Here is a 21,219-nt window from a genome sequence, read left to right on the forward strand (position 1 = left end):
CGAATTATCGTCAGTTGCCAATTTAATAGTCGGAACCCTAACTGAAACTTAATTACTGGATATTACCGGTGAATAACCAATTATTGAGCAAATGCATCAAAAAATTAATTTATTTAATTACACATAAAGTTGGATGATCTAATTACTCTTTCACATAATGTTTAGGGACCTACTTTTCTCTTCTTTTTAAAGGTTGTTTAGATTGGAATATAAGATAGCATGTACCAAACCTTAGCCTAAAACTAATGTCTATACAATGCAGTGCAGGCACGTAGGAACATATATTACTGCAAAAGAGAGTTTTAGCCGTTCAAGTAAAGTAAAACCCCACCAAAACCTGCCTGATTCATTATTACATCACAAACAAGACTTTCAGTTCCATTGGATAAAGCAAACTACTACTCTAAAGCCAGAAAGTGAAACCAAAGTTGACAACTTAACCAACAAAATATTGTATTAATACCTGACATGATCACAAAAATATATGTTCAGAAAAAGAATTAGCATATAGTAAAAGAAAGAGACATCTAATCTGCCAGCCTATGCTTTGATACATCAATGTTACACTAACACAACCTATCTCCCTACCCTACCCTACCCTACCCTCTGCTAATTTCTGTACAACAAATTTCGTGGTCAATTCCCACCAAATTCTTTCATGGACAGGAACCTCTCCCTATGTTACAATGAATTAATCCAAATATTGAATCTAGATACAGTGCTATGTTTTATACAAGATTCATGGATACCTTCAGGTCTTCCACTTTACAGTTTTGATGGAAATACCTCAGGTGTCGAGTGCAGAAACCGAGTCAATCAATTACTTCCTGTCCAACCATGGCATATGGAAGGTGATTCATCAAATCAATAACAAAATTTACACTCTGAAAAGCACGCACTCTCTTTAGTTTTATTTTGAGAAGCTCTCTTGGTCGAAGCAATTGACAAGACTTCCAGGAGTCGTTGCGTGATTGTTTGACTTGTCTGCAACCAGCCTACTATCCAAAAATTGCACTGGCATGCGATTCTGCTTCCCCAGTTGAGCCATTAACTGCACTTTCAGGTTTACAAGCCTTAGAAATGCACTTCATACCTTGAATTCCACAAAACCAAAGTCCTTCCTAAGTCCTGGAGGTTTTGTGCAATGAGTGCCACAAGGCAATGAAGACAGATTGTCCGATACCATAAATTCCTCGGGCAGGAAGACATTAAACAATTCTCATCCTTTAGGGCCTTTCTTTGTAAGGTTAATGCCTTTAGCATTCTCCATTTCAGCCTCCTTCTGAGCTTTCTTCTTTTCTAATTCAGCTTGTTTCAAGTTCTCCTCATGGGCTTTTTTAAACAACCTCACAAAGTTTAAGAGAGTTGCAGTAACTGCATAAATCATCAAACACCAATCAAATTAGAATCAGCACCCTGTCTCTTTGATGTCATACTTGACACAAAAGTGGCAAAATCACGAAACTGTACTGGCTGATACATACAATACATAGACCACAATCAATAGAATGAGAAAAGAGGAATCAAGAAAGCATCATTTAAAACTAGACATTTTGGGTACTAATGATATCATAGGTTCAGGGGAAATTGATTTCCACTCCTTGTTTTTTGGTTAGCAACTTCATTTCTGCTTCCACTAGGGCTATTAACCACTTGATAAAGCTATACTGTTATGAAACAGTACTCTGTAAACAAGGAAGAAAATGTTTGAACTTTGAAGTCCTAATTTTATTAATATACTATAAGAGTAGAGGACAGTACAAACATTTATGATGTGATTCTAATCTTCACTTGTACTTGGACAACTTCCATAATAATAATAATAATAATAATAAAAATAAATTAATAAGTGGTGGTGGGGTGGTGGTGGAGGTGGTGGTGATGATGATGATGGTGGTGGGGGTGGTTGTGTGATGGTGGTGGTGGAGGTGGCGATAGTGGTGGTGGTGGGGTGGTGGTGTTGGTGGTGGTTGTGGTGAGGTGTGGTGGGTGTGGTAGTGGTGATGGTGGTGGTGGTAATAATAATAATCAAAAAATTAGAAAAGAGATGAGAAAGAAGATAAACATGGAAAATAGAGAATCTAGAAAATGTCTTTCGACTAAAAATCTAGGAAGACATTTTCTGCCAAATCGAGTCTTTTTTCGTTGACCAGAATTAATATTTTCTTTTGACTCTATTTTCCTTGAATACCCAAACACAGGAAAATCCATAAAATAACTTCCGAAAGTCATTTTCCGAGTTTCCAAACAGACCTAAGAGAATCTGGTCCGTTCAGTCCTCTAAGAAGAGGGTTTCAATAAGTTTTGATACAGCCCTATTTCTATTTACAGAAAGATCCCAAGTGGAGAATGTGAAAATGTCAATCCAATTTGTGTTTGTCTGTTTGATATATTAATTGTTGTAAATCACATAAGATCCAAGTCATCCAACAAATGGAAATCTTCAAAACTCATGAAGGCACAGCTTGATTTCCTCAGTTTATAAATGATCTTAGAGATAGGAAATATGTTACAAATCTAACCTTGCTCAAATGGGCAGCGGGCAGGATCCTCACCAAAATACAGTGCCAGTGCATCAGCATTCCTGCCCTGTGTATCAAGTACAGAGAGTAGATACCACAGAAGAAAATTAGATCAAATTATGCAAAAAATAAAATAAAAATAAAATATTGAGTAAAGGAAAATGTTTGAGTTTACCGCTGTGGAATATAAATTCGTCACAGACGACACCTCTGTTTCAGCAACTCCAACGAATTCTTTTAGTGTCTGTTTATTAAGGGCGTGAATGAGGAAACTAATTAGAATTAATCTCAATGCTGAAATCATTTTCCTGTAATATGGCTTAGAAGATTGTTTGCCAATGAAGACGGCGTTTAATAACAAGTTGCAGCTGAATGTGGAATTAAAAACTATTTCTGTGATACCTTCCGGAAAATTTCAGATACAGGGCCATCAGTTTCAGATGCAGCTAGTTCCTGCTTTACTTTTTCCAATCCCTTGATAATTGCTTGCATTTCCTCTGCTAAAGATTTCAATTGTATCTGAAGGCCCAAATCAATTTTTAGTAAATTCTAGTGATTCCCTAAATTTGTCTGTTTCTGTTAATCATAAACAAGAGATAAAATACTAACCTTTGATGCAGCTTCTAGGCTTACAAAATCCACATGAAAGTCCAGAAGTGCAGGTGACCTTGAAGCAAAAGCCTAATAGAAGAGAAAGGGATTAAACAACACAGCCTCCACAACACTTAACACCAATTAGACTGAGCAAAAAAAAAAAAAAAGAGAATGGAGGTGAGGAATTCGAAAACTGAAACACATAAATGTACAAAAAACAACAATCTGCAGAATTAGAACGTGAAGTCTGGAAATCAGAAGGCAGGTCCTATACATTCTGAGAATACACATAACAAGGTTAGTAAACAAAACCAAGTTAACCCTTTAGTACAAGCTACAGAACTCGTAAATGACGGTTATATGATTGGTAAACATGCTTCAATCCATTTGCAGAACAATTTTACTCATATACACAATCAACTAAGTATTAGAAGACGGCCTTAAAATGATATTAAAGATTTTGCTAAGACAAAAACCATAATTTAGACACCCTATGTAGGTAACATATGCCAACATCACAGACTGATCAAAACCTTGTAATGTTGGAAACATGAATAGGGCCAGAAGTCATGAATGTCTTTTGCATACTAATTTTCTATATCATTATCCTAAAACCATATGCAAGTAAGTTGCCGTGATCATTTTAGGGAAGGAACTTTTCCAAATGCTACCTCTTTAGGGACAACCAAATCATATGAAAATCTTTTTGCATACTAATTTAAGGGAAGTAACTTTTCCAAATGCTACCTTTCAGGGACAACCAAATGAACTCCACAAACAAATAAGTAATTACACATGGACTACCGCTATATCTTTATTTGGCCATAATTTGCTTGTGATCACCATTCTAATTTTTTAGGCAAGTAAATCTACCAAATGCTACCTCTTAAGACCAACCAAATAAACTGCACAGCCAAATAGAACTAGTAGTTACACACAGACCACTTCATTCATTTAATTGGCAATATGGATACTCCCTCCGTTAAACTGTCTGGTAGGAATAATGAGAAGTGCTCAATCTGTTTTTAATTTGTACTAGTTAATTTAATTTTAACAAATAATATTCATATATTCGGAAACTACATTCAAAGCTCTACCATGTACTAATACTGAAGACCAATTTTTAAAATTCTAAAAATATACATATCAAAGAGAGGACAAAGAAGAATGTGGTTGGCTGTCAAAAAGTAAACAGGGCGAACAATGGGGCAAAGGGAGTAATTCAATCACATCATGGATGCCCAAAGAGCCTTTCCATATAAAAGCCCAAATACCAGAAGTTCTGTGCATATTTGATCCTAACCTACGCAAACTCTTTTCAATGTTGAAGTCTCACTTTCCCAATCCAATGACTTCTGCAATGATTCATACACATTAAACTCCATGGCATAATGCTATCAAAACAAGGACACCAACATTATGTTGAATCCAGCTGAATCCCAATTCAGCTGTAGTGCCACATAGTATAGCATCAAACAATCCTAAAGCCAAATTCACCTTGGCGAAACTAAATAGGCTTCAACCATCATTCACCATTCCTTTCTCCAGTAGATAATTCATAATACAATGCTTCAATTGAGAAAATGAAAATGCAATAAGGAAAAAGTTGATGCAATATCATACTCATATTTCAATAACATATATCCAAGAGATTTTTTTTGGTTTTTTTCTTTTTTTGCAGAAATCTACAGAAATTTCCTGGTCTCAGTATTTGATATTAATGACATCATTCTTTTGCATGAATAGCATAAGCGAAAAATAAATTAATTAATTAATTAGTTAATAATAATAAGAATAATAATAATAATAATAACAATTCATCACACAAACAAGAAGCTCGGAAACTAAGATTTGAGCATTACCTTACAAAGGTAATGCATGAGTGTCATCTTGTTGTTAGTGGCACGAGTATCAGTAAGTTTTAAAAGACTGTCCAATTTAAATCCAACAGCAGATCCTGGAGAAAGGTAGATATATTGAACTTAATTCTGACGGTATACTGTAAAAATTGACTGTATTAGAGTATAAAACCAGAGATTCAGAGCAGCTGATTAAAGTCCAAGTATAAAATAAATAATTTTTATTAGATGATTGCAATGTTTTTAATTCTTTTGATATTTTTCCAATATCACTGGTTTTACTATGTTGTAGTTTCTCAATTATTCTAAACAGTGTTTGGTAAAAACGGATCACTCTCACTTTTATTTTTCAGGATATATACATCCAAACTGCTAAATAAGTTGGAACTCAAATTACTAAATTTACAGAAAGGAAGCATATAGTAATTCACTTTACCAATTTATCTGGCAATTAACTGTCCATTTATTTCCAAGTAAATTGGACCACCATGCCACGATTGTTGATTTAAGCAATCACTTTTTTTCTGTTAGGGTTTTTAAAAAAAAATGTGGATGCATTTGAACAGCCTCATAATCTATAATCATGAAATAACAGTATATGATTTGTACAGCTCATCATGTGCAAAACAGTTGTAAGTTTGAACAGCCTAATAGACCCAAAAAAAAAAAAAAAAAAAAAAAAAAAAAAAAATATAGCAAAATAAAAAGAATAAAAAGAAAAAGGTGTGTCAGATAAATAATATTCCGTATATAAAATGATAAGAAAGAAAATGCTTCTCCACTTCTCAGAGCCTTAAATAAATGAGACCCTCTCAGTGTAGTATTAATACCTCTGGCAGTTCCCTGGTTCAATGTGTTTCCAAGTTGTAATATTCTCCTCATGACTTCCTTCAGTTTGTAAGAATTCCGGACCTGCCCTTGCAAAAGTTAATTATAGAAAAGTAGAACTTAAAGAAGTATGCATTTGGTGAGTGGGTGGGGCGGGGAGAGGGGGGGGGGATAATACAAATGGAAGTAAATTTTAAAAAAATAAAACCCCAACATCAATGTAATACCTCTTCACAAGCAGAGTTCACAGTGTTCAGACTTTTTCTGAAATCTGAGACCTAACAAAAAGACCATGATTAGCCAACAACAAAATCCAGGACTTCAGAAAACTATAGATGTGTAAAAACCTGTGAGTTGAATTGAATCTTGAAGAGAAAAACTCTTAATTTTGATTCTACGCGCGGCACCTTCATCAGTTCCAAAAAAAACTGAAAGATCCAAAATAAATAAATAAAATTAACATATAATGCCCATAATCAAATAACAGCACATTCAAACTCTATAATAAATATATAGATCAAGTAGTTTAAACGCTAAACAGTGATATAGATCAATAATCAAATGCACTTGTAGACAATTAATCAAACAGAAATAAATAAATAAATAAATATAAATATATATATATATACATATATAGTTATAGTTTGATATGTTTCAGTACTTTGACTACGCGTCACAGGTCTGTGGTTAACAGATGAAGAGGGTTTACCTATGGTGGCTGATAACAGTGAGAGAGAGAGAGAAGTTGGTGGAAGAAACTTCCTTTTGATTTTATTCAATTCCAACTTGCCAAGACAACCTAATACTCTCCCTATATATAGGAGTTAAAAGCTTAAGACATAAGGAAACAATATTCTAAAATATGCTTACCTAAAGTAAAATAGGCAACTACTAATAAACTAGGAAATAAGATAACTAAGTATATTGGTAGCAGAATCTGTATTGTATCATTACACCCTTCCCGGAGATCAAGCTTGTCCTCAAGCTTGAAGCAGGTTGAATTCAGGTGATTCCATCTCGGGCGTTCATCTCCGTGGATGCAAGCCAAGCAGGCGGTTCTTCACCATCCTCTAATGTCCACAACATAAAAAGGTGGCGGCATTTATGACCGGGAAAAAATCGCTCATCGCAATTATAACACAATTTTTTGGCATCCCTCTCGGCTTTTTCTGATGGTGATAAGAATTTATACGGAGGTCGAGGTGATTTGGTGTGGTTGGTTGGTTGTTGTGGGGGTAGTGAGACACGGGCAGAGGGAAGGTGTGCGGTAGGGTGTGGATCCTTGTTTATCGTTTTGGCAGGCAGAAGGCCTAATACGTGACATTTCGGTAGAAGTCACGGGCTGTATTAATGACTTCGTTTAGAGAACTAGGCTTGGTCCTTTCTACATCAATCCGAAGTACCTCGTCCAGACCACCGGTAAAAAAATCAACACGTTGTGCCGGGAGTACTGTGCTTGCACGTGCCAGGTGAGCCCGAAAGTCGTTGACATAATCATCAATGTGCCTGCTGGACTGAAAGAGCAGCTTCAGTTCGCCTAGTGGATTAATGCTTCGAGGTGGCCCAAAACTCAAACAACACTCTTCCTTAAACGATGCCCAGGAAGCAAACGGTGACACCGCAATTTCAGAATGGTACCACAGTTGGGCCTCGCCAATCATGTGGTGTGCCGCCAGAGGAACACGTTCGTGGTCTGGTGTGTCAGCATGGCGAAACGAAGACTCACAACGAAGTAGCCAAACCATCGGGTCTTCCTCGCCTGAAAACAAAGGGAATTCGACCTTGGGATACCGGGAAAAACGATAGGAGTGATCCCCTATGTCTGCCATAGTAGATATCCCTTCGGTGGGAACGGTGGTAACGGAGTCCTCCTCCTGAACTGGTTGTTTACCGAGGCTGGTGAGTAGCTGTTGGACCAGTTTCTCCAAGTTGGCAAGAGAAGCTGCCTGTGTGTGAGAAGATGCGGACAAGGCGGCGACAATAGTGGACAAGTTCTCAATTTTGTCATGCTGTAATTCCAAAGCTTTGACAGATTTCTGCAAAGCTTTGATGGCTGATTTGATGTTCAAATCAGTACCCATGACGCCGGCAACGGGAACCAGATGATATGGTTCAGTACTTTGACTACGCGTCACAGGTCTGTGGTTAACAGATGAAGAGGGTTTACCTATGGTGGCTGATAACAGTGAGAGAGAGAGAGAGAAGTTGGTGGAAGAAACTTCCTTTTGATTTTATTCAATTCCAACTTGCCAAGACAACCTAATACTCTCCCTATATATAGGAGTTAAAAGCTTAAGACATAAGGAAACAATATTCTAAAATATGCTTACCTAAAGTAAAATAGGCAACTACTAATAAACTAGGAAATAAGATAACTAAGTATATTGGTAGCAGAATCTGTATTGTATCATAGTTATATAGTTATATACAACTGCTCTGCTCCCCAAAAAAAAAAACCGTGTTGCACTAGCACTTCTTGTTCTTTCTATTCCATCTCATTTGGCCAATCGACTGACTGCCCGTGCCCATCCATTTTTCTAGCCCTAAATGGAATGCTCTCTTAGTTATGCTGCGCCCTGGCCTGAGTTCCCACATCTGCATTTATCCACTCGAAACCCTATAAGCTGGCTTTGCCAACATAACATTAGGGCCACCTCCTTCATGGCCGGGGCTGTCTTTTTGGGAAGCCCATTCCCACCGTGCTCACAGTCTGGCTAGCCTGCTACTGATAATGGGAGTTCTCCCATTGCCTGGTCAAAGACTTAGTTGGATCATGGATGCGGGATCTACTCCACAAGGAGCAATATGTGGACATAGATGATATCATCACAACCCCTCTTTTCATACTGCTAGGGATGTTTAACTCCACTTCACCAACTGGCATTACTTGCTTAGTTGCTTTAAATGAATTATATATATATATATATATATATATATATATATTATTGTAGATAAAATGATGATAAAATAAGGTTTTCATTGGATAGGATGCTATTTCTGACACAAGTTTTTTTTTCTTTGTACTTAACGATTCCAGTAGCACCATATTAAGAATATATGTAGAGCAGTCTTCTCATGTCATTTCCATAAGTGCATGTAATCACATTCTTCATACCTTTCCCATATATAAAAGAAATTGCATTAAAAAGGAACAAGAAGCAGATAATCATACTTGCACAATAATCAGCTAGATTCTATAAACTACACATCCTAAATAAAGACATCAAACAACATGGAATAAATGCATCAAAACTATGCATTAGCTTCCAAACATCATATTAACTCAAAAATTAATATATAGTATACTATCTAGTAACATACCTGTTCACATTTCCCCAGATTCTCCTTGTCACCAGTGTAATTCTATGCAGCAGTAATAGAAAAATCAATAGGCATGCATACAGAAAGATGGTAAGGCAAATAAATGTATTGGTGTGTGCTGAGAGAGAGAAAGAGAGAGAGAGGGGGGGGGTGTGGGGGTGAGGTGGGAAGTAAGAATGATTAAAATTATAGTTCTGTCTGAAGAAACGAGAACTTAAGACCAGTTAATTCACCTTAAGAAGTTCTATTTCTTCTTTTGTAGGACAAAACTTAATTAGATTTTCTACTTGATCAGCATCCAATATTGATTCATCCATAGCCAATGCAGCAGCCTGCATGAGTAAGTCCATGGAATTGGGGAAAAAAAAAAAGAAGAAATAAATAAACATGAATTCTAAAGAAGCAATTGAGAATAAAAATAAAAGGACCCAAAGAACCTCTTTCTGCCTTTCTCGTGCAACAATAAAGATAGCCTTAATAAGTCAATAGTAAAATATGCATCTTTAAGTTCTTTTTCTAATATTTAACATGGCAATAGTAAATTATTCTACCAGTAGAGTAGTAGTTGGCAAAAGATGATCATTGGCATAACACAATGACAAACATTAAGAAGCTCAAAGATAGTGCTGTATGTGGAAGATGAGGACACACAGCTTTTGTATCCAACTATCCAAGTCTCCTAGAGAAGGTTGGACTGTGTCTTTAACCACCACTATACCAAAACTCAAAGCATTTGTTATAAAGATTCATCAAAGATTTATAGTTTCTGGCAAAGAGAATAAAAATATTTAAGAAAATTTTCCCTTCATATATCCCCAGAATACACTTAGAGTTAATTCCAGCAATGGTCCTCCGACTATGTTGATTTTCCAAAATTAGTCCTCGACTTTTAATTTGGACAATTTAGGTCCCTTGACTTTCAATTTCTTTCCAATGTTGGTCCTTTTGTCAAATTTTAGTTAAATTGAGGTCAAATGAAGGGGTAAAATTGTCCATTCACATGTTTAGTTTATTATTACTCGTATTTCTCCTTTCATATACGTTGTATATATAAATATAATCTCAGTTGAAGTCTCAATCGAAGCCATACCATCTCAGTCGAAGAGACTTCGACTAACATTATATTCATATATATATAGCGTATAGGATAGGAGAAATACGAGTACTAATACACTAAGCAGGTGAACGGGCAATTTTACCCCTTCATTTGACCTCAACTTAACGAAAATTTGACGAAAGGACCAACATTGGAAAAAAATTGAAAGTCAAGGGAAATAAATTGTCCAAATTAAAATTAAAAGTCAGGGACTAATTTTGGAAAATCAACATAGTCGGAAGACCATTGCTGGAATGAACTCATACACTTAGAAGGCATGTTTATCAACAATACATGTTTAGAAAACATCTTATCATATAAGTCGCAAAATTTTAATGAACTATAATGCTTCATTCTCCAAGAGTCCAAGGTACCATATAAAGAAGGGAAAGAAATGAAATTCTCGTGAAAAATTCATAAAGATTTCCTAATAACCATTAAACTCAAACATAAACTAGTGAACCTAATGGTGCATCCAACTCATAAGGCACTAAACAAAATCTTCCAGACGTCTATAATAAGAATTTTTTGCAGAAGCCAACAATTATAAGCTTATCCTTTCTATAAAAATAAATAAACACATATCTCATAAAGCCTACTCTGAATGAATAACAAATGTTTAAAATATAAAGTCACAAACTAACCATCATGTCTGGAAGTGGCATCTTGACTTTTGTGAGCATAATTTCAGTGTTATTGGCCCTTCTTAAGTCAATCTACCAAAAAAAAACAAAAGACAGAGCAGCATGAATAACACAAAAAACTGCAAATTGACCTAGAAAAGGTGAAAGAAACAATTGATGGAGTAATTATCCTCTAAGCTACCCAATTGAATCCATCCAAAAGAAAAAATTAAAAACTAATAAAATAAAAATATGGAAAAAAGTAAAACTCAAACAGAAAAAGTAAAAAATGTTCGAAAAGGCTTTTCACTTCTGATTATTATAATTTACGAAAATTACTTCAGAAGACACATCCAATTAACTTATATAGTTATATTTCCTTCTATCTAACAAGAGATGCTAAATCAACCAGTTAGAACAAATGAGTGGCCCTCCTTATATAGGTGATAAAGTCTAACCTGTATCTGGGAAGCTTATTTATTCCTTTAGACCCTAGTAAATACTCAATCAAATATTATAGTGGTTAACAACCCCATCCATTCATAAGAAACTACAATTGCAAAACAACATTTAATAATCTCATAATTACATGGCATATTCTACTTTGTGACAAGTTCAGTATTGCTGAGTGCTTATTTATAAGTATGATATATCATTTGGTAAAAGCACAACTATTCTTGAAACAACTGCTGCCTTTATGAACCTAAATGTTCATCATTCACAGAGAACAGCTTGCAACTTTGTCCAATTAATCATAATCAAATATGCATGAAAACTCTGAATAGTTTAAACAGGTGAAAAGTGCTCTGTGTGCATGCATGCTGTAGAGAGAGGTAATGCCACTTAAGAGATCTCATAGAGAGATACAGTTAAAAACTAGTCCACCAAAAAGGGGCATAACTCCCAAGAAAAAGGATTGTAAATCACAAGGAACCCATCATAATGACACACAAGTGGATACAAGGAAACAGAATCACCGATTCTTAAAAATTGATCTATTCAACATATGAGTTAACTTTATGTAATCTTATCTTATTACCAAATGAACCCTGTCAGGCTTGGATCCAAGAGACTTCCGTCGCCCTCCAGATTTGTCACCTTTATCTGACTTCGGGACTATGGCAGAGAAAAGAGTCTCAAGTTCTGAAACATCAAATTCCGGTGCTCTGCATGAGAAAAAAAAAAATATTCAATACTCATGAGGTTAAAAGAACAATATATATTGTAAATGTCAACAATGCAGATCAATACATTTGAGGTTCTCCATTTCTCTGTAATTCCTCCCACAAGCTTCCTTGTACTGCCCTGGTTACCTTACTCCAATGCAGTGGCTTCAAGGTAGATCTTCGAGCGGCTCCTGCAGGAGGTCCTCTCCCATAAAGTCCACGCCCTCTTGCTGAAGGAAGACCTCTCCCAGGTGGAGGAGGTGCACCACTTGGAGGTCTGGGAGCTCCTGGTGGTGGAGGAGGGCCCGGTGCTCCTAGTGGTGGAGGACCAGGTACACGACCCCCTGGAGGTGGTGGGGGTGGTGGTGCTCCTCCGCGGGGTGGTGGAGGTGGTGCTCCTCCTCGGACTGGTGGAGGCGGTGGAGGTGGTGCTCCTCCTCGGACTGGTGGAGGCGGTGGAGGTGGTGCTCCTCCTCGGATTGGTGGAGGCGGTGGAGGTGGTGCTCCTCCTCGGATTGGTGGAGGCGGTGGAGGTGGTGCTCCTCCTCGGATTGGTGGAGGCGGTGGAGGCGGTGCTCCTCCACGGACTGGCGGAGGCGGTGGAGGTGGTGCTCCTCCACGAACTGGCGGAGGCGGTGGAGGTGGTGCTCCTGCACTGCTTGGTGGAGGCAGAGGAGGTAGTGCACCTCCCCAGCTTGGTGGAATGGGTGGGGGAAGAAGAGCCCCAGGCAATGGAGGAGGTGGGGGAGGAGGAGCCCCGCGCAATGGAGGAAGTGGCGGAGGAGGACCTCCCACCTGTGGAGGAGGTGGGGGAGGTGGAGGTGGAGGTGGAGCTCCCCGTGAAGGAGGTAGTGGAGGCGGTGGAGGAGGTGAAGTACCATGTGAAGGTAGTGGGGGAGGAAGAGGGGGTGGCATTGGAGCACCATGTGAAAGCGGTGGGGGGGGAGGAGGTGGCGGTGGTGGTGGTGGACAACTTTGTGAAGGCAGCAGTGGGGGAGGTGGAACACCCTGTAAAGTTGATGGAAGATTTGCAGGACCTGACACAAACGAAGGAGTACTTCTAAACATAGGAGGAGGAGGAGGAGGAGGAGGTGGAGGAGGAGGAGGGGCAGTAGGTGGTGAATATGAAGGTCCTCCAACACTAGCAGATTTAACTGTAGATGCCGCAGATGGTGGAGGGGGCGGTGGTGGAATTGGCACAGACTTTGGCAGTGCCACAGAAGAAGCTATATTAGCCCAGCTTGTTGAGGTAGTGGGTGCAGGTGGTGGAGGAGGAGCAGGCGATGATGAAGTAGAGACAACAATGCGTGTAGAAAACAGGGGCAAGGGTGGTGGAGGGGGTGGTGGAGGAGGAGGTTGACTATTGGTAGAAACTGTTACGCTGTGTCTTTCTTGTTGAGGCAGACATAGAGATGGAGAAGATGGTGAGACACCACTCACTTCTACCTGCACACAGGGGACTTGAGATGATGAGGAGCCGGTATCTTGTAGGTCTTGGCACTCAACTGGAGGAGAAGTGGAAGAGGGAGTTAATGCTGTTTGAGACATTGATGTGTCAGATGATGGAGGACAAGAAGACTGTTTTCCCTGTGCACAACCAGCTGCTTCAGCAGTACCATTTACTGAAGCAATAGAAGCTGTAGAAGTACGAGGAGATGCAGACCTTGATTTCCCACCTGACTGAGAATCCTTAGCAAGTGCAAATGCAGGTGGAGCACTGTTATACCTTGATGGTGGGTATGATACATGCATTGAATTGGTATAAGAGCCTTTATTAGTAGGGATCCATCGAGATACTACATTTGGCTTAGCCTGTCTTGAAACGTTTCCCTGAAATTCTTGTTGTTTAGATTTGTTTTTGGCACTGGTATCTGATGAAGGTTTTGGGTTTGCTAACTGCTGTTTCTTTGAAGCAGTGACAGGTGCATTGTCAGACTTTTGTTTATTACTATCACCTCCAGTCTTCTCTTCTGAACCTTGCCTTTCTAGCTTCTTTTGTGCGAGTGCAGTTTCCCCATTTTGCTTATTCTCCACTTCTACTGATTTATCACAAACATCCGAAATTACTGATTTAGATTCTCCATTACCAGAATCATTGAGAATCACATCAGAGGAATCCAACACAACATACTCATCACCCATAACGTTGACATCTGTTTCAGGATTATTAGAATCTATCCTAATATCATGCCTCTGATTTCCTTCTTCAGATGCGCAATCTTGAAAAGAGTGATGCTCTGATTCCTCCTTCCATACTACTTCATCACTCTCATCATCCTCCCTGCTCTCTTGCACATGGGTATCAGAATCACCCCTTGCATCCAGCACATCAACTGCGCTACTAAATATCTCTTCCACCTCAAAAAACTCCTCAGGTGAGGCACTCTCTGTCTCATTCCCATCTTCATTTCGTGCTTCTGTTGGTATAATAGGTGGAACAGCATCCGCATCCGAAAAGAGTACCTGATACAAAAGTGAGCATGCTTCAACTCCTACAGCTTTGGTTAAATGTGAAAGGAAGATAAAGAAAGAAACCAACCTCTGCCTTAAAGTCCCTAGAAAACTGCTCTTTTGCATCCCACAAGACATCAACATCATCACGGGTTAACATCAAAACATTTGACCTTATAAAAGCTGTGTGAAACATGACCCTGAACATCATTTCTTCCCTTGCTAGATCCTCATCCAAATGAATGCACTCAACAACGATGTCTCCCTGGACACGGCAGTGAATGTCTATTTTAACTAGCTCACATTCTACCTGCAGTATGAGGTCAGCAGAAAACTTAAGAGTTCGAGTTAATTAGTCTTTGACACTGAAATTCTCGAACTTTAGCATTACCTGTCGGTAGAGTCGAGAATGCTTTTTTGTAGTTGAAGTTGCAAAAAGGAGCTTGGAACTCCTGTTAGATGTAGTCGAAGAAGGATCCTGACCATAAACACGAACTACTGGTCGGCAGCCACTTCCACCCTCATATAGAGGGATGACCCTAAGTATGATACAATCTAAAGCTAGAGGTGTGTCTGATGGTGGCCAATCTGAACCAAGATTTCTCCTAGAGATATACTGAAGATATCTAAGCTGGGATGGCTGCGGATTCAAAGGAGACAAAAGATGAAGAAGTTCTCTAGGTGCTTGTTTGTATACCATTTCAAGTGTCTTCTGCTCACCACTGTACTGTTTTCTGTACAAAAGAAGACCTGCAAGCATGAAGGCCAGCACAGGCCATCCTCCCCTCTCACAGTGCATCAACAGCACATTTTGCTGACCTTCAAGTGACAACCAACTCTCACTAGACCGCAAAAAGTGGTGGATCATTTCCAATGGCAATAGTGGACACCCTTCGTATTGCCGAGGATAATCCATGACAGTCATATCATACTGAGACAAGATGTCAGATATTTGGCTTCTCCTATCCCCTTCTCTGAAGTTAAAAACCATGAAAGATGCATCAGGATAGTGGTCTTGTAGCTGAGCTACAATCCCACCCATGTAAGATTTATACTCATCTTCATCCAGTACATCAGTGGAAAAGCAGCAATCGAACACTGCAAATAAAAAAGAAATAAATAAATCGCCTTCAAAACAATATGATCAATGAGTTTTAATTATGGCACTCTGAATTAACATTATCCACCAAGTTCACAAATACTAGCAAGGGAAGCAAATGCCAGATTACTACATTAGCTGTGCTTTCAAACACCATTTACTGTCGCCCCCTCCCACCCCAATACTTAGATGCCAAAATCATCCCAAGTTGAAGAAGAACAAATTTTCATCACTTTCCTCTCATATGACAAAAAATTGACCAGCCTTTTAGCTAACTTGTTTTACATTCAGCTAAGAAATAATGGATACATCCACATTCAAGTTGTGATTTTTTTTTTTTTTGACAAGTTCAAGTTGTGATTTTAAGTACTAGTAAAGTACTTTAAAATGCAGCTTGCCCTAAACAACACTCGATAAATCCATACCCAAAGTTAACAAAATTGAGCAAAGGGGAGCTGAATGTCAACAGAAGTCAAATAGGCAACTCTAAAATGAGACCCAAAAAAAAAAAATCCAACACCCATCAACCACACTTAAACTCAGTAAACAAAATTCAGCACAAGAAATGGGCAGAATTTTTAAAATAAAAATTAAAAAACTAAACAAAACAAAACCATACCGTAGACCCGTTCCGAGATTTCAAGAAGCCGATCCGGCGGCTTCCGGTAAAAGAAACGCCTGAACAGCGCCATCTAGTGGCGCTGTTTCTCCTACGATCGGATCCAAAACCCTGCAATTCACTCAACAGATCTCTGCCAATTCCCTAAATTTTGAAGTGCAACAATCACAAAACCCACCTACAATTCAGCTGCAGAACTACAATCAACTTAAACACAAACTACAGCAGTCCAGAAAACCCCAAATTACAGCCTTGCTCGAAATTTCCCAATAGCACACTGCAACTCCAACTCTAGAGAGAGAAATGACAGCGTGGAGCGAGGGAGAGGGATCAAAATGAAAGAAGAGTTTCAAATTAGGGGTTTGAGAGGGGAAGAAAAAGGAAAGTCAATAAACTGGATGGGATTTGATTGTCGCCATTGTTTTAGAAAACGTCACATGCTATGAAGAGAGAGAGAGAGAGAGAGAGAGATCAGAGAAAGAAAGAGAAACGTAGTGGACTGGAAAAGGTGAAAATGGTGTATTTTGGAAGAGGATAGCCCGGATCCACATTATGGCCCGTTTCCCGACCCGGATTTTGCTGGAGCTTTACGGGATTTGGCTGGCTGGCTAGATTAATGGTCTGGTGTCTATGTACACGTGGAGTATGCCGACAGACACGTGCTGACGTGTAAGAGAGAGATTTTTGTGTGCACAAACAGCAAAAGGAGACGTTACTAGAAAATTAAAGAAATAGAAAAACCAATCTACTTATTTATTTAATCTACTTACTAGTAATAAAGTAAAATTACTTAAGGAAAATTTAATTTATAATTAATTGTAATTAATTTCAAATAATTTATATATTTTTTCAATTAAGTCCAATTTAATGGTCCTTAATTGAATTATTTATTACTCTGTACTCCGTATACTTTTATAAATTTTCATATTATTCAAAATAATATCAGATAATATTAGAGCATCCACACCATTTAAGCGACAATTGTGACAATCACGCGTGGTTGTCACAGTTGCGCACCCCGTTGGGCATGTTTCAGGCGTAGATTTACGCTTGAAAAGTAAATTATTTTTAAAAAATCATTTTTATTTTATTTTTTCTCTTTTTTATATTCCCTCCCATATTCTATTTCCTAATCACACTTAAAAAAAACTACTCAAAATTCACAAAAAGAAAAAAAAAAAAAAAAAAAAAACTCCACTATTACGGATGCTCTTAGCATATCTAGTCTTTTTAAAATTCATATTTTATGTATGTTAGATTTTTTAAAATCAAATATTGGTGTTTCTAATATTTACTATTTTTTCGTAATTTTATATTAATAAAAAATTATCAAAGAATATATTCACATCTATTTTAGTTTATATATGTTAGGTAAATATATTATTTAATTATTAAAAATAATAAATTAATACTAAAAAAACACACACACACACATATATATTAAATTATCAATTTCCTAAATTCTTATTTTCACAATTTTTCTCAACGAGCTGCCAAGTCTGCAACATTATTGTTGGATGCCAAACGTAGGTGAAGAGATTCTCCCAAGTGGGAGGTCATGGGTTCGAGCCTCAGTGTGAGAAATATTGACTTGTTGGGCTTCAATGACACTACATGTAACATGATCAATATTACTCAAAAAAAAAAAGTAGGTGAATAGATCGGTTCGATTTGGTCTTATTTTAGCAACCGAATCAAATTCAAGTCAAAATCAAACTCTTCGAAACTGAAAACTAAAATTTAAAACTAAATGGCTTCAGTTTGTCCAATAAAAATAATAGTACATAAATCATGGGCAAATAACATTAGTTCACTCTTATAAGTTTTTTTATTTAGATTTTACATTTTTATATTATTATATATTATATAATAACAACAACAACAACAATATTAATAATGTAACCATTTTTATAAATTTGATATTTATATTTTAAAAAAAATACAAATTCTTACTAATTAAAATCTAAATGAAATCAAATCTATTTATTATATTACTCCAATATATAATGCATACATATACATATATTATTCCTATTGAAAAATATAAGAAAAGATATAATGGATGCAGGCATATGCATAGTAATAATAATGGAAAACATAACAAACGTTATTATATTTTAATTCTTCCTACAAAGAAGAAAATAGTTGCAAAAGAAATAGAAAAAAAAAATTAAAATGACACAAATTCTATTTTGTGTATACTAATCTTATTGTTATAATAATATAAAAACAAAATGTCCATCATCGTGTTGTTGTTATTGTTATTAAAAAGTTAGAAAATATTTTGCAATGAGAAAAGAATATTAAATTTAGTATTTTATAAAAAAAAATGAAACAAAAACAACAACAGCATGATGATGGACAAAAAAATATTTTGAAACAACACGATGTTGTTTCAATTCTATTTTGTGTATACTAATTTAATATTTTGCAATGAAATTCAAAAAAAATATTAAATTTGGTATTTTATATAAAAAAAATTGAAACAAAAATAATAAAACAATAAACAACAAACAAATTAAATGAAAAAAAAAAACAAAAGAAAAGAAGGAGCGTGAAAAACAAAATAGAAACGAAACCAAAAGAAAAAAAAATTAAAGATTGAAAGTTGGCGGCCACTCTCAATCGCCCAGGCGGGCGGTGGGACGCATACCTCTGTTTTTTTTTTTTTAAATTGTTTGACAAAAACCAATTGTTATATAGATAAAATTTTGCCAAAAACTGAGACCCACATCAGTTGCCAACTTCAACATTATTTTTTAGAATAAAAATAATAAGAGTTAATTCCAGAAATGAGTTAATACCACAAATGTTCCTCTGACTATTGTGCTAGTACTACTTTTAGTACTCGACTTTCAATTCGACCACAAATGGTCCCCTGACTTTCATTTTTACCACAAATAGTCCTCCATTAAAATTTATGTTAAATCTAGGGGTATTATCGTCAAATAGATATATATTATTGTCATAAAACAAAAATGTTAACAATTTTTCACCAACAAACATAATTGAAACCATTAACAAATATAAATACTCCTAAATAAAAAGACAATACACATTATTCTCGTAATTATGCGTACAAAATAAAATTTTAATATTAGAGCTATTTGTTTTTAATTTAACCAACAGATTAAAATGGAAGAATTTTTTTAAACCTTGTTTCCATAATTTTCATGGTTGTTCATACATGGCTTATTAATAGTTTTTACTCTTCATTAATCGATCAAACATTTTGTTTGGGACGTAACTGAAGGTCGCCACCGTTAAATTAATATAATTAATCAAATACAAATTGCGAACATTTAATCATGGAATTTTATTTAATTTGTTCATTTATGTGATTTGTCACGTCTATTTTGTTATTATATTTATTAACTTAATGTTTATTAATGTTTGAAATTAATTATGGTGTCATATAATTCTCAAAAAGAAGTAATCATAATAATATTAATCAATTTGACGATATTACCCCTAGATTTAACACCTATTTAACGAAAGACTATTTATCGTCAAAAATGAAAATCAGAGGACCATTTGTGGTCGAATTGAAAGTTGAGTACTAAAAGGAGTACTAGCCTAATAGTCAGAGGACCATTTGTGGTATTAACTCTTCCAGAAATGCTATTGACTTTTATCAATTTTTATCCTCGACTTTTAATTTTACCAAAGTTGGTCCTTTAACTATTGATTTTGTGTCAATTTTGGTCCTTTTGTTATTATTATTATTATTATTATTATTATTATTATTATTATTATTTGCACTTTTACAATGATATATTCTTAATAAGAATTATGATGAAAATAATTGTAGGCATTGGTTTTATCAGCTAAATTAGGTTTTATTTTCTTGATTAATTATACTAAAGTATGACCAACTTTAATGTAATTTAGTCAAGTTATCTAAGAGAATTATTTGAGTACTGACAAGGTAATTGGGTTAGTACCCGACCTGGAACCACAAGCATGGATCTGAAGGCAAACAAACAGTGCATGGAGAAGTCAAACGACCATCTGTTACACAATATCTACTAAATTCAATGTAATTTTTTAAAATTTATAAAATATAATAACCTTTCTTATCCTCAAAAATTAAAATTTTAGTTTCTAATAGTTATAAGCTTTATGTGTTTGTATATTTACTCCACTCATATAATTTGACTATTTTTTATTTATTAGACATTTTCAATCGCACATCGTACATGCTTATAACTAGTATCTTAATAAATATTAGTGTGCATAAATATCTTTAATTTAGTTTATGAGAAATGAATAGCTTACCAATATTTATAAAATGATACTCATGATGCTACTTCTTAATTCTACCCTGCTAGCCAAAAAGAAAGAAAAAAAAAAAAATTAAACCTCTTGCACTCCTAGTCGTCACTCTAACAAATTTAAAAAGAAAAAAAATACTGTTAAAAAATTGGGAGACATAATGAACAGTTTGAACTATTGCTTACTGTAATATGTAAAAAGGACAATGCGAGGGAGAGAGATTAACATGATTCAAAACTCCCATGAACTTAATATTTATAAAGTTTTTAAAGTGGCATGTAGTGACTCTCTTAAATGAGAGGTCATGAGATTGAGTCTTAGTGCAGGAGATTAGTAGTACTTAAAAAAAAATTAGAAATTATTACATTTTTAAATTTGATAAATTGAAACCATTACAGATCATCGTAAAGTGACAGCAAATTTAACAATGCTTTAAATTTGGTAATTAAGTCAAACAATTTTGAGCATAAATCATTATAACTATGAATTGTTACCATTATTTTGAACACAAATCATTACAATTATTTTGAGCATAAATCATTACTATAAACTAAAATATCATATATATTTCGTGACATTAATTATTATGTAATCACTTCAAAAATGAGAGCTAGTAATTTCAAATTTAAAAACAGAAATATTTTCTTTAGATGGGTGGGAAAGAACTTATATGTGTGTGTGCAAGATCAAATGAGAATCACTACTCTTGTGCGAATGTACAAAATGCACAATCACGGATTATAAGATGGACAATCATAAAATTACA

General features: G+C 35.9%; 1 protein-coding gene across 2 annotated transcripts; it reads right to left on the reverse strand.

Annotated features, from left to right (window-relative positions):
- Positions 1-428: 428 nt before the first annotated feature.
- Positions 429-16,678, reverse strand: LOC116010059 (formin-like protein 20). 2 transcript variants are annotated; one of them, XM_031249322.1, is made up of 17 exons: positions 16,179-16,676; positions 14,852-15,558; positions 14,549-14,770; positions 12,095-14,472; positions 11,883-12,009; positions 10,865-10,936; positions 9,358-9,456; positions 9,125-9,166; positions 6,151-6,231; positions 6,031-6,081; positions 5,806-5,887; positions 4,979-5,073; positions 3,132-3,203; positions 2,925-3,041; positions 2,698-2,766; positions 2,523-2,589; positions 429-1,374 (listed from the first exon to the last, which is right to left on the reverse strand). In XM_031249322.1, exons 1-17 carry the CDS (start codon positions 16,249-16,251, stop codon positions 1,220-1,222), a joined length of 4,509 nt encoding a protein of 1,502 aa, XP_031105182.1. In that variant the 5' UTR covers positions 16,252-16,676; the 3' UTR covers positions 429-1,219. The 2 variants fall into 2 exon arrangements, with proteins under 2 accessions (XP_031105182.1, XP_031105183.1); XM_031249323.1 differs by lacking the exons at positions 429-1,374; positions 2,523-2,589; positions 2,698-2,766; ... (4 more) ...; positions 6,031-6,081; positions 6,151-6,231 and adding an exon at positions 8,770-8,918 and having other exon boundaries at positions 16,179-16,678.
- Between the last annotated feature and the right edge of the window lie 4,541 nt (positions 16,679-21,219).

This window comes from Ipomoea triloba, chromosome 2 (assembly GCF_003576645.1).
Source record: "Ipomoea triloba cultivar NCNSP0323 chromosome 2, ASM357664v1".
Lineage (NCBI taxonomy): Eukaryota > Viridiplantae > Streptophyta > Magnoliopsida > Solanales > Convolvulaceae > Ipomoea > Ipomoea triloba.

Bases quoted from the DNA above. Each gene is read 5' to 3' on its own strand.
- LOC116010059 (XM_031249322.1), bottom strand. From the start codon at position 16,251: ATGGCGCTGTTCAGGCGTTTCTTTTACCGGAAGCCGCCGGATCGGCTT. The intron at 6,082-6,150 runs GTTTTTACACAT...TCTTTTTGTTAG, and splicing joins AGATTCAATTCAACTCACAG to GTCTCAGATTTCAGAAAAAG. The intron at 5,074-5,805 runs GTATTAATACTA...ACCTTTCTCCAG, and splicing joins GAACCAGGGAACTGCCAGAG to GATCTGCTGTTGGATTTAAA.